This window comes from Pan troglodytes, chromosome 14, assembly GCF_028858775.2.
Source record: "Pan troglodytes isolate AG18354 chromosome 14, NHGRI_mPanTro3-v2.0_pri, whole genome shotgun sequence".
NCBI classification, from domain to species: Eukaryota; Metazoa; Chordata; class Mammalia; order Primates; family Hominidae; genus Pan; species Pan troglodytes.
The window spans coordinates 40,910,734-40,923,416 of NC_072412.2; the positions used below are offsets into that span (position 1 = coordinate 40,910,734).

The 12,683-nt window shown below is 35.0% G+C and overlaps 1 protein-coding gene across 4 annotated transcripts in view; it reads right to left on the reverse strand.

Annotated features, from left to right (window-relative positions):
• Nucleotides 1-12,683, reverse strand: part of VWA8 (von Willebrand factor A domain containing 8) — a 395,962-nt gene that overhangs the window by 269,895 nt on the left and 113,384 nt on the right. For all 4 annotated transcript variants that reach the window (XR_010150666.1, XM_003318022.7, XM_016925242.4 and 1 more), the window contains one exon: nucleotides 269-429. Coding sequence is in view for 3 of the 4 variants with exons in the window: in XM_003318022.7 (XP_003318070.5) it covers nucleotides 269-429 (161 nt within the window). In the remaining variant the exon portion in view is untranslated. The remainder of the gene's footprint in view (nucleotides 1-268; nucleotides 430-12,683) is intronic.

Genomic DNA, 12,683 nt, shown 5'->3' on the forward strand with positions numbered 1-12,683 from the left:
TACTACTGAAGCACTTTCTTTTTGCAGTGCCTACACACGGAATTTTGCTACGGGAGTGGCTTTTCCCAAAATGTTCATTATTTGGAGTTTTACTGCATTGTGTTTATAACAATAAAAAAGTGCCATTCTACTTGGTATAGAATCATGATTTTTCAGGATCTACACAACCCAGTTTAAAAAAAAGAAAAAGAATGAGATAGTTCCATCTTTACTGCTTAAGTCAGAGTGGGGTGTGTGTCTGTGTGTGACTTTTGTGACTCATACCCACCTTTGCAATACAGCAAGCGTGCCCGCATTCACCCGGTGAATGCCATCCAGCAGGACCAGCTTGCCTTCCAGAGCAGCATTCACAAGGGGTGAGGACCGCCAGGCAGTGTCTCCATTTGGAAGGGTGTATCTCTGCTGTAGCAGATCACGCGCTGTCATATCCTAAAACAAATCCCCACCACCCAACAAAGAACATGACGAATTAATTTTTAAGACATGCAAGGTAGCTTACATGGCTTTATAGAGTCACCTCCGTCTGAACTTAACATTCCATATAATAACAGAGAAGTCATCTTCTCCAATTCCCAAAAAGAAAGCTCTTCAGAAAGCTTTTTTTTTGGTCATTTTAGGATTTTTTTCCATTACTCATTACATAATATAGTAAGAGTGAGAGGTTTTTTTCCCTACTTTATATTTAGCATTTTCTTCCGCTTTTAAAATGTTCGTTTACATAATGGCAGTAATTTCCACCTGAATAACAGAATTTAACTCAATCAGCTCTATTCCTGTGTTTTCGTATGCCAACTTTTATGGTGACCTAACCATCCATGTGTTGACTCAATTTTAAAATGAGAGATCATGCAAACTCAACATGCAGAGATGTTTATCAATAATGTGCATTTTCTAGCAGTTGATGAGTTCTCCTGAAAAGCTATGCTAGGACCATCACAATGACTCATTTTATTTAAAGAGGCTTGATAATGGAGGAAATTGAAGAGGACAGTCATCAGATGAGGTACAGGAATTGGGAAACAATAGCATAGCACTTAAAAGCAATTTTTAAAAGTGCACAAACAATGTGCCAACAATAAAATAGCGTAACAGACTTAAGCAAACTATTAATAGTTGTGGCATATAAAAGTTTATCTACTGTAAAAAACTGGAGCTATATAATATGAACAATTTTTTCTTACATGTGCTAATGTGGATAGTTTCTTTTCTATCACCTTCAGATACATTTTGTGCGACTTATAGCAAAGAAAAGTTAAACACATTTACAGTCATTTTTATCCAAATATTTAAAGTCTTCTGTAAATTCTTGGCTACACACTCCCAACTTTCAGCAGATAGAAAACTAATGAATTTGCTTTATATTCATAATGGCAATGAATCTGTATTGAAACCAAGATTAAAATTTAAGTCTTAATTGTTTCAATCTTCTCACTATCAAGAAAGTACTGACTAAATGGCTATTACTAAAAATTCAAAAAAATAACAGATGCTGGCAAGGTTCTGTAGAAACAGGAACATTTTTACACTGTTGGTGGGAGTGTAAATTAGTTCAACCATTGTGGAAGACAGTGTGGCAATTCCTCAAAGACCTAGAGGCAGAAATACCATTCAAGCCAGCAATCCCATTACTGAGTACATACCCAAAGGGATATAAATCATTCTATTATAAAGATACATGCATGCGTATGTTCACTGCAGCACTGTTCACAAGAGCAAAGACATGGAATCAACCTAAATGCCCATCAATGATAGACTGGATAAAGAAAATGTGGTACATACACACCGTGGAATACTATGCAGCCATAAAAAGGAACTAGATCATGTCCTTTGCAGGGACATGGATGCAGCTAGAGGCCATTATTCTTAGCAAACTAACCCAGGAACAGAAAACCAAATACCATGTGTTCTCACTTATAAGTGGAAGTTGAATGATGAGAACACATGCACACATGGTGGGGAACAACACACACTGGGGCCTGTCAGAGGGTGAGAGGAGGGAGGAGGGAAGAACAGCTAATGGATGATGGGCTTAATACCTGGGTGATGGGTTGATCTGTGCAGCAAACCACCATGGCACACGTTTACCTATGTAACAAACCTGCACATCCTGCACATGTACCTCTGAACTCAAAATAAAAGTTGGAAATTTTAAAAAGAGAAAGTACTGACTTAGGAAGTATGAATAGGCTCATTTTGAATCATAAAGACCTTTGAAAAACAGTAACATTCAAACTCAGCAACTTCCCATAAACTTAAAAGGCTGGTTTTGACACATTGTCAAAATTTCTTCTTTTTAAATAACTTTATTTAATTCTTCAACTATGAATTCTAAATTATATGCAAATTATATGAGCAATATCACTCTCTTGATGCCAATGACAGTTATAACAACCAAGACTAAATTGATCACCATCATCCGTGTTTACTGAGACAGTCACGACATTCCTCATTTTTCCTGGGCCCAAGCAAAAGATTCATTCCCACTCATGCTTATGCTACAGAACACCAAAGGGATCGCTCTCAAGAACAGGACAAAATCAAAATAAGTGTCTGTGGGTCATTTTTATAGTCAAACTATGAAAAAAAATCAAATATTATATATGCATATACATGTGCATATAAATATATATGTGTCTGTATATATATGTATGTATACAAATACATACAAACACACAGAATTTTTTTAAGTAAATATAAAAACAGATAAATTTAAAGAAAACTCCTGGTATGAATCATTCCAGAAAAATATTTGCCATAGAGTTACATCACACATTACCTTGGAAAAGTAAAAAAAGAAACAGAAAACACAGTTTAGCGCAGTGGTTCAAAATTAAAGATACATTATCAGAAACAGGTGGGGAACTTTTGAAACATATATAAACTTAAGCTCCACTATCCTGAAGATTCCGATTCATCAGGGCCAACATGGGGCTTACCATCTGTTTTTTATTAAACATTACATAGATGATTCTGATATGCCTCCCAGGTGGGAAACACTGCTTTAAAAGATATTAAATTAAAATTCACTTATCTATACCCTTCCTTGTTCTAATATGATGTGAGATTGCAAAAAGATATACAAAATGCACAACAAAATAACATAAATTAAAAGTAAAGTTAAAAATAAGAGAAAAAAAGAGTAGGCTTTGTCTATTTTAAGCATTCCTATTGGAATTCAGAGAGGAGATGGCAGGATGAAGGCATTCAACTAATATACTTTCAAAGAAACTGATGGATGTTAATTTTGAAAATCACAGCTTCAGACTGAAAACAGCTGATATCCTGGCCCAATTAAGGTTAGGAGTCTTTTGCTTGGGCCCAGGAAAAGAAGAGGAATGTCATGACTTTAGCAGACATAAGAGGCTCAGACTCCTAAAAAGCTGAAGCTAAAAACTGGTAACATTTTTTGTTTAATTTCAATAGAAAGAATTCCTCATTCTTATACCAACATATCTGAATCACCATTCTGTGCATGATATAAAAAAGCACTATTTCATTTGGTTATGATTCCAAAGTATTTTTATATCTTATTAATTCACAGGATGTGTACAGTACTTACCTTATTCAAGTAAGTAAACATTTATACTAATAGAGATGATGAAAAAGACAACTAGTACATAGGGCTCTTCTTTTACAATCTAGTAGTTGGAGACTCCCTTATATTTGCTAAAGTAAAATGAATGATTATTTTTTGCTATACAATATGCAGCAGCAGATCAATATAGCTCACTGCTATAAATGCCAACCAAAGCTATAGACCAGAAATGTTCTTCCTCTTTTCAATCTTTGGAGGGATAGAACATGGGAAATACTTGATATTTCTTAGAAGACTAGCTCAGTTAAATTTTATCACCTAAACTCTGTATACCATCATATTAGAAAGAGCCATTCTTCATTTTTAATAAACACACACGTGCAGATAGATGATAGATAGATAGATAGATAGATAGATAGATAGATAGATAGATAGATATTTTTAAAAAATACTTTGTAGAGACAAGTTCTCACTCTGTTGTCCAGTCTGGTCTTGAACTCCTGGCCTCCAGCAATCCTCACACTTCAGCCTCCCAAAGTGGCAAGATTACAGGTATGAGCCACTGCCAATTTCTAATAAACCTTTGCATCAAAATAAAAACCTTCCTAAGAGAAAGAAAAGCACTCCCTTTAATATAAGCTATTGGTTTTCATAATTAAGAACTTCTATTGAAAGACAAACGTTTCAGCTTTTCCTTAAAGAGATAGTTGGCCCTACTTTCCCCAATATCAGTTATTATCAGAAGGTATTTTCAATTGTGTGAAAGTGCAAGGACACCAAAGCAAAACTAAACTTTCACAGAACAACTGAATCTAATCAAATCTAATTAATAAAACTTTTTCAGCATAGGCTGAATGGGGAAGTGATATGAACTAATTTCAGGTAATAAGCTAATGTTTAAACCAAAGTAACATCACTTTCAATGGTTTCTGTCTATAGAATATTTGGTTTGTAGTACCATGAAATTATTGTTTTAATATCTTTAACAGATACTGCATCATGGAGTTGTGAAAAATATATATCATTTCCTCATTCTTCCCATCTACATGCACATTGCTATTAGTAAGCAGAAATGCAAATTTCTTTTTAAAAGTGTGCTTATTCCATACGGGCATTTGGGAAACACCCTAATAAAAATCAAGAAAAATCAACATCCTTATTTTTGCATATATTTTTCTTATCCTGAAACTCTTGAACTTAAGAGAATAAAAATAGCACTAATGATATCATAGAGCCTGATCCACTTCCTCTTTCTGCATTTCCTTAACATTTTTAAAATAACAGGACATGAAATTTAATTCCTTTAGGTCTACCACTGTCTAACCTTGAACACCTCACTTTCATTCAGATCCCTGGAAAACATCCATGTATCTCTTACGATTCCATGTCAATTGGAATTATGTTCTTTTGATTTGTAACTGAGAAACTCTACTGAAAATAAAAACATCCTGTTAAAATGAGAAGCATAACTCAAGAAACGGATCAGAGAACATAAATTTGAGCCTTAAAGAATGATATGCTTTAAATGTTTTTAGTACCTTTAAATGATCTAAGCTAATTTTTTTTGAGAATTCCCTTGAGAAATCCAGATACAGTCAATACTCAATAAAATAACTGTACAAAGTGGTTGTGTGTACAGTATCTAGAATATCATAGAATTATTTTTCCAAGGCACAATGTCATTCAGAAAAAAATCTGAAAATATTATAGTACATTTTTAGTGTGTAAAGAAATTTGAGCTACCTCTCTTACTGATACTAAAGTAAAATTTTACATTATAATGCACATATAACTGTCTTATAGGAAATTAAATTGATTGTAGCAAAAGTAGAATATCAAAGTACATATAGAGTATGACTTCAACCAGGTTTTAAAAATACGCATTTCTACCACATATATAAGGGACCCAACAGTTTCAGAAAGTATTTAAGTTGAGTTGCAAAAATATGCTTAATATAATGTATTATAAAATTAAACATAAGTGGACAAGGAAAACTAAACAAGGAAAGATGAAACTAAGGAAAAATTAATATGCAAAATATATCTGAACAGTCTAAAATTTGAATCTAATCTAATATCCAACATAAAGAGTGACACTAAAAAAAAGTTACAGGTGTTCCTGTATTAGTTTGCTGAGAATGATGGTTTCCAGCTTCATCCATGTCCCTGCAAAGGACATGAACTCATCCTTTCTTATGGCTGCAGAGTATTCCATGGTGTTTTTGTGACAAATTTTCTTTATCCAGTCTATCATTGATGGGCATTTGAGTTGCTTCCAAGTCTTTGCTATTGTGAATAGTGCTGCAATAAATATATGTGCGCATGTGTCTTTATAGTAGAATGATTTATAATCCTTTGGTTATATACTCAGTAATGGGATTGCTGGGTCAAATGGTATTTCTGGTACTAGATCCTTGAGGAATTGCCACACTGTCTTCCACAATGGTTGAACTAATTTACACTCCCACCAACAGTGTTAAAGCATTCCCATTTCTCCACATCCTCTCCAGCATCTGTTGTTTCCTGACTTTTTAATGATCGCCATTCTAACTGGCATGAAATAGTATCTCATTGTGGTTTTGATTTGCATTTCTGTAATGACCAGTGATGATGAGCTTTTTTTCATATGTCTGTTGGCTGCATAAATGTCTTCTTTTGAAAAGTGACTGTTCATATCCTTCGCCCACTGTTTGATGGGGTTTTTTCTTGTAAATTTGTTTAAGTTCCTTGTAGATTCTGGATATTAGATCTTTGTCAGATGGATAGATTGCAAAAATTTTCTCCCATTCTGTAGGTTGGCTGCTCACTCTGATGATAGTTTCTTTTGCTGTGCAGAAGCTCTTTAGTTTAATTAGATCCCATTTGTCAATTTTGGCTTTTGTTGCCATTCCTTTTCATGTTTTAGTCATGAAGTCTTTGCCCATGCCTATGTCCTGAATGGTATTACTGAGGTTTTCTTCTAGGGTTTTAGTTTCTAGTTTTCCTAGCACCATTTATTAAATAGGGAATCCTTTCCCTATTGTTTGTTTTTGTCAGGTTTGTCAAAGATCAGATGTTTGTACATGTGTGGTGTTATATCTGAGGCATCTGTTTTGTTCCATTGGTCTATATCTCTGTTTTGGTTACTGTAGACTTGTAGTACAGTTTGAAGTCAGGTAGCATGATGCCTCCAGCTTTGTTCTTTTTCCTTAGGATTGTCTTGGCTATACGGGCTCTTTTTTGGTTCCACATGAAATTTAAAGTAGTTTTTTCTAATTCTGTGAAGAAAGACAATGGTAGCTTGATGGGGATAGCATTGAATGTACAAATTACTTTGGGCAGTATGGCCATTTTCATGATATTGATTTTTCCTATCCATGAGCATGGAATGTTTTCCCATTTGCTTATGTCCTCTCTGATTTCCTTGAGCAGTGGTTTGTAGCTCTCCTTGAAGAGGTCCTTCACATCCTTTGTAAGTTGTATTCCTAAGTATTTTATTATCTTTGTAGTAATTGCGAATGGGAGTTCACTCCCATTCTGTTTGTCTATTATTGGTGTGTAGGAATGCTTGTGATTTTTGCACATTGACTTTGTATCCCAAACACCGCATGTTCTCAGTCACAAGTGGGAGTTGAATGAGACCACATGGACACAGGGAGGAGAACATCACACACTGGGGCCTGTCTGGGGATGGCGGGGCTAGAGGAGGGATAGCATTAGGAAAAATACCTAACGTAGGTGACGGGTTGGTTGATGGGTGCAGCAAACCACCATGGTACATGTATACCTATGTAACAAACCTGCACGTTCTGCACATGTATCCCAGAACTTAAAGTATTAAAAAAAAAAAAAAGTTACAGGTGGTAGCTCATGCTTGTAATTCTAGCACTTTGGGAATCTAAGGTGGGCTGATTGCTTGAGCTCAGGAGTTCAAGACCAGCCTGGGCAACATGGCAAAACCCCATCGCTACAAAAACTACAAAAAATTTGCCAGATGTGGTGGTGCACACCTGTAGTCCCACCTACTTGGGGAGCTGAGGCACAAGGATCACTTGAGGCCGGGAGGTGGAGGCTGCAGTGAGCCAAGATTGCACAACTGCCCTCTAGCCTGGGTGACAAAGTGAGACCGTCTCAAAAAAAAAAAAAAGGTACATAAGTCATGATGATCACAACATCAACACCAAATCAGAAGCAGCACCACAATTCTTGATAATAAAATTGAGAAAAATTTGTTTCATGGGTCAGGTCATCCTATAGAGAACAACATGTTAAAGAGTTAAAAATAGAAGTAATAAGAATTATTACAGCTAATCCTTATGGAAAGCCTAACAAGTGCCAGGTACTTTGCATATGTTAACTCATGTAAACCTTATAACCTGAAGAGCCATGTACAATTATATTCTTCATTTTACAGAGAAGAAAACAGGTATGAAGAGGTCAAACAGTTTACCCAATCAGTGTAGCCAGCAGGCAGAGGAGCCAGATTGTCCTCAAGTATATTATGACAATGAACACAGCAATAAATTTCACTAAAAGAAATTCCATAAGGAAAGAGCTGGATTGGATTAATCAATCCATGAATAGATTGCAGAGTTAATATAGGAATATACCAATAACACACCTCTCAGGCTAGCTTCACAAATTAACTTCTAATAAGTCTCAATCATCTTATTTGAGAAGAGTTAAAAAGTGTGACTATGATGCTAACCACTCCCCAAACAGACCCCAAATACAGATAGTCTTTATTGTTGTTTTAAAATTTATTTCAAAACATATAAAAAAGATTGAAATAAAAATGCTCTAGTTAAAAGTAAGTACATCTCTAAGTAGATATGATTCTTCATTCTCATTTTTGAACTAAAAATATAAACAGTAGACATTTAATATTTTTTCATTTGGGGTAAATAAGCACTAACAATGATTTTGTTTTCCAAAGGAAACTAGCTGAATTTCTGTAGGCTTTCCAGGTCTACCTCAAATGAGTTTTGCTTATTAAGCAATACTTATTATACCAGGAAAATACCATACCAGTAGTATAAACAAGAAGAAAATCTGGGATTATGTGAATAAAAGAATATACCAAGAATAAGCCATTGACTTTGCAATACAGTATTAACTATGCCCACACCTATTAGTGGCAGCAGAATGCCACATAAATATTGTATAAACATACAATGTTAATAATTTTTAGGTCCTGAAATAGAAATGAAGCCATCATTTCCGGAATCTAAGCATGCTCAGTGAACAGAACACAGGCATGCTGCCAACATTCCTCAGTGTCATTTATGTTTGATCTCAAAAAGGCCTCTCATTTTACATATATTGTAAAATTATTTGTAAACTCTTCCATCCTTCTCCCTCAAGTTCCTCTTTTAAAGAACTATTTTTAACCTGTAGCACATAAAATTAACTCCCTTTTATGTACAGGATGCGATGTTGACGTTACAAGCCTACTATGTTGATTTCAGTTACTCTGCTGTCAATGGGGAAAAGTTGATTTTGCAGTTGTATGTGTGGTAAGCACTGGAATCTATTTCAAGATGATCTGCTTTAGTTAAAGATTTATACTATGAACACAGAATAAATTTCTCTCATTGAAGATAACCAGAAGTCAAACCCACTATGTTGCTAACAACTGATTCAACTAAAGGACATCTTAATAAAGATGCAAAATTAAATATAAATGTAAGGTCAGTATAGGTGCAGATAATACAGTTATGTACTCAATCAAGACACACAACCAAATACCCTCATTTTATCCTTCCTATACTACAAAGGCTAGAAAACTAGAAACATCATTTCTTAAAGTCTGTGCAGTTCTATTCATGAACCAGGTTCCACCAAGCATTCTCATGTACAAGAGACTGGGAAAATGGCAGTCAACAATGGGAGTAAGGGAGCAGCCAGCACAAAGAAAACTGCTCTTCTAGGGCATCAATGGCTAAATTCCTCCTGGTACTACCATTCCTTACTGGGTAAAATGTAAATTGCATTCCCTGTTCCTCCCAGAAATTTTGTAAATTAGCTAACACTCTGTAAATAATATCTTTTCATTTTAGAGACTGAGTACTATTGTTCACCAGAAAGCCAGAACTTAAGGATGATGATATTTAAAAAGTAAATCAACTTGTTAAAGATTGTAAAGAAAATGGTGACAACTAAGTACATTAAGAAGGATAAGAAGAGTTTCACAAGGCAAGAAGCAGAGATGTAATAGACTAAAACCCCAGCATATACAAACTAAAGAATCATATTTTATTCAAATAGTACTACAAACTTTGTTGCATTTTATCACAAATGTTAGACTCCCTTAGAAAAACAGGTGTGAAAGTAGCAATAAATTCTAGTTTAAGTATCTGCAATAAGCTAAACACCTAAATCAAGAAGTTAGAAAAACTTCAAATCAACAATCAAATCTAACATCACAGCTAGAGGAACTAGAAAAACAAGAATAACCTAACTCCAAAGCTAGCAGAAGAAAAGAAATAACTAAAGTCAGAGCAGAACTGAATAAAACTGAGACTGAAAAATCCATACAAAGGATCAACTAACCCAAAATTTGGTTATCTGAAAGGATAAACAAGATAGACCACTAGCGAAATTAACAAAAAAAGGGAGAAGATCCAAATAAGCACAATCAGAAATGACAAAGGTATCATTACAACCGATCCTACAGAAATACAGCTCATCATCAATGACTGTTATAAACACCTCTCTGCACACAACTAGAAAATCTAGAGGGAATGGATAAATTCCTGGAAACACACAACCTCCCAAGACTGAATTGGGAAGAAACTGAAACCCAAAACAGACCAATATCAAGTTCTGAAATTGAATCAGTAATAAAAAACTTACAAAAAAACACAACCCTGGACCAGATGGATTCACAGCTGAATTCTACCAGACATCAAAAAAGAGCTGGTACCAATTCTACTGAAACTATTCAACACAACTGAGGAATAAGGACTCCTCTCTAACTCGTTCTACAAAGCTAGCATCATTCTGATACCAAAATCTGGCAAAGACATAACAAAGAAAGTTAAATATAGGCCAATACCCTTGAGGAACATGGACACAAAAATCCTCAACAAAATACTAGCAAAACATATCCAGTAGCAAATAAAAGTTAATTCACCACGGTCAGGTAGGCTTTATTCCTGGGACACAGAGTGGGTTCGACATATGCAAATCAATAAATATGATCACCACATAAACAGAATTAAAAGCAAAAGCCATTTTGATCATCTCAGTAGACACAGAAAAAGCTTCCGATAAAATCCAACATCCATTTATGATAAAAACCCTCAACAACCTAGGCACTGAAGGAACATACATCAAAATAATATAGTAAGAGCCAGCTATGACAAACCCATAGGCAACATCACACTCAATGGGCAAAAGCTGGAAGCATTCCCCTTAACAACTGAACAAGACAAGGATGCCCACTCTCATAACTCCTATGCAACATAGTACTAGAAGTCCTAGCCAGAGCAATCAGGCAAGACAAAGAAATAAAAGGCATCCAAATAGGAAGATAGGAAATCAAACTATTTCTCTTCCCACATGATATGATTCTATACCTAGAAAACCCACAGACTCCCTCAAAATGCTGCTAGAACAGATCAGTAAAATTTCAGGATACAAAACCAATGAACAAAAATCAGTAGCATTCCTACATACCAATAACATTCAACATTGAATGGATACACCAATAACATTCAACATTTAATGTATACACCAATACATTCAAGCTGAATGTGTCAGGAACACATTCCTATTTACAATAGCTGCAAAAAAAAAAAAGTTAAATAAAATACCTAGGAATACATGTAAAAAAGGAGGTGAAAGATCTCTACAAGGAGAACTATAAAACACTGCTGAAAAAAATCACCGATGACAAAAACTAATGGAAAAACATTGCATGCTCATGGATTAGAAGAATAAATATCGTTACAGATTCAATGCTATTCCTATCAAACTCTCAATGTCATTTGCCACATAAATAGAAAAAATTATTTTAAAATTCATATGGAACCAAAAAAGGCCCAAATAGCCACAGCAATCCTAAGCAAAAAGAACAAAGCCAGAGGCATCACATTACATGACTTCATGAAAAGATACTTCTCAAAAGACATACAAGTGGCCAAAAAATATATGAAAAAATGCTCAACATCACTAATCATTAGAGAAATACAAATCAAAAAAATATATGAAAAAATGCTCAACATCACTAATCATTAGAGAAATGCCAATCAAAACAACGAGATACCCTCTCACATCAGTTAGAATGGCTATTACCTCTCACATCAGTTAGAATGGCTATTATGAAAAAGTCAAAAAATAACAAATGCTGGCGAGATTGTGGAAAAAAGGAAACACTTACACATTGTTTGTGGGAATGTTAGTTCAGCCACTGTGGAAAGCAGTTTGAAGATTTCTCAAAGAACTTAGAACTATCTTCATTCGACCCAGCAATCCTATTACTGGGTATATGCCCAAAGGAAAATAAATAGTTCCACCAAAAAGACACATGCACATGTATGTTTACTGCAGTACTATTCACAACAGCAAAGACATGGAAGCAAACTAGATGCATATCAATGGTGAATTGGATAAAGAAAATGTAATACATATACACCATTAAATAATATGCAGCCATAAAATAGAATGAAATCACATCCTCTGCAGCAACATGGATGGAGCTGGAAGACATTATAAGCAAACTAATGTAGAAACAGAAAACCAAATACCACATGTTCTCACTCATGTTCTCACCCACTCAAGTGGGATCTAAACATTGAGTACACACTGACATAGAGATGGGAACAATAGACAATGGGGACTACTGAGTGGGAGGGAAGAAGTGAAGGGTGAGGGCTGAAAAATAACTGTTGGGTACTATGCTACATGGGTGATACGACCATTCATACCCCAAACCACAGCATAACACAATATACTCATGTAACAAACCTGCACACGTACTTCCTGAATCTAAAATAAAAGTTGAAATTAAAAATAAATTAAATATCTGCAATAATATTTGCCTCATAATAAGCTTTTTAGTTCTTTTTTTTTTTTTAAGAGACAGGTCTCCCTACATTGTCCTGGCTAACTATTCATAAGTGCTAATAGCGTACCACAGTGTTGAATTCCTGAGCTCTAGTGACCA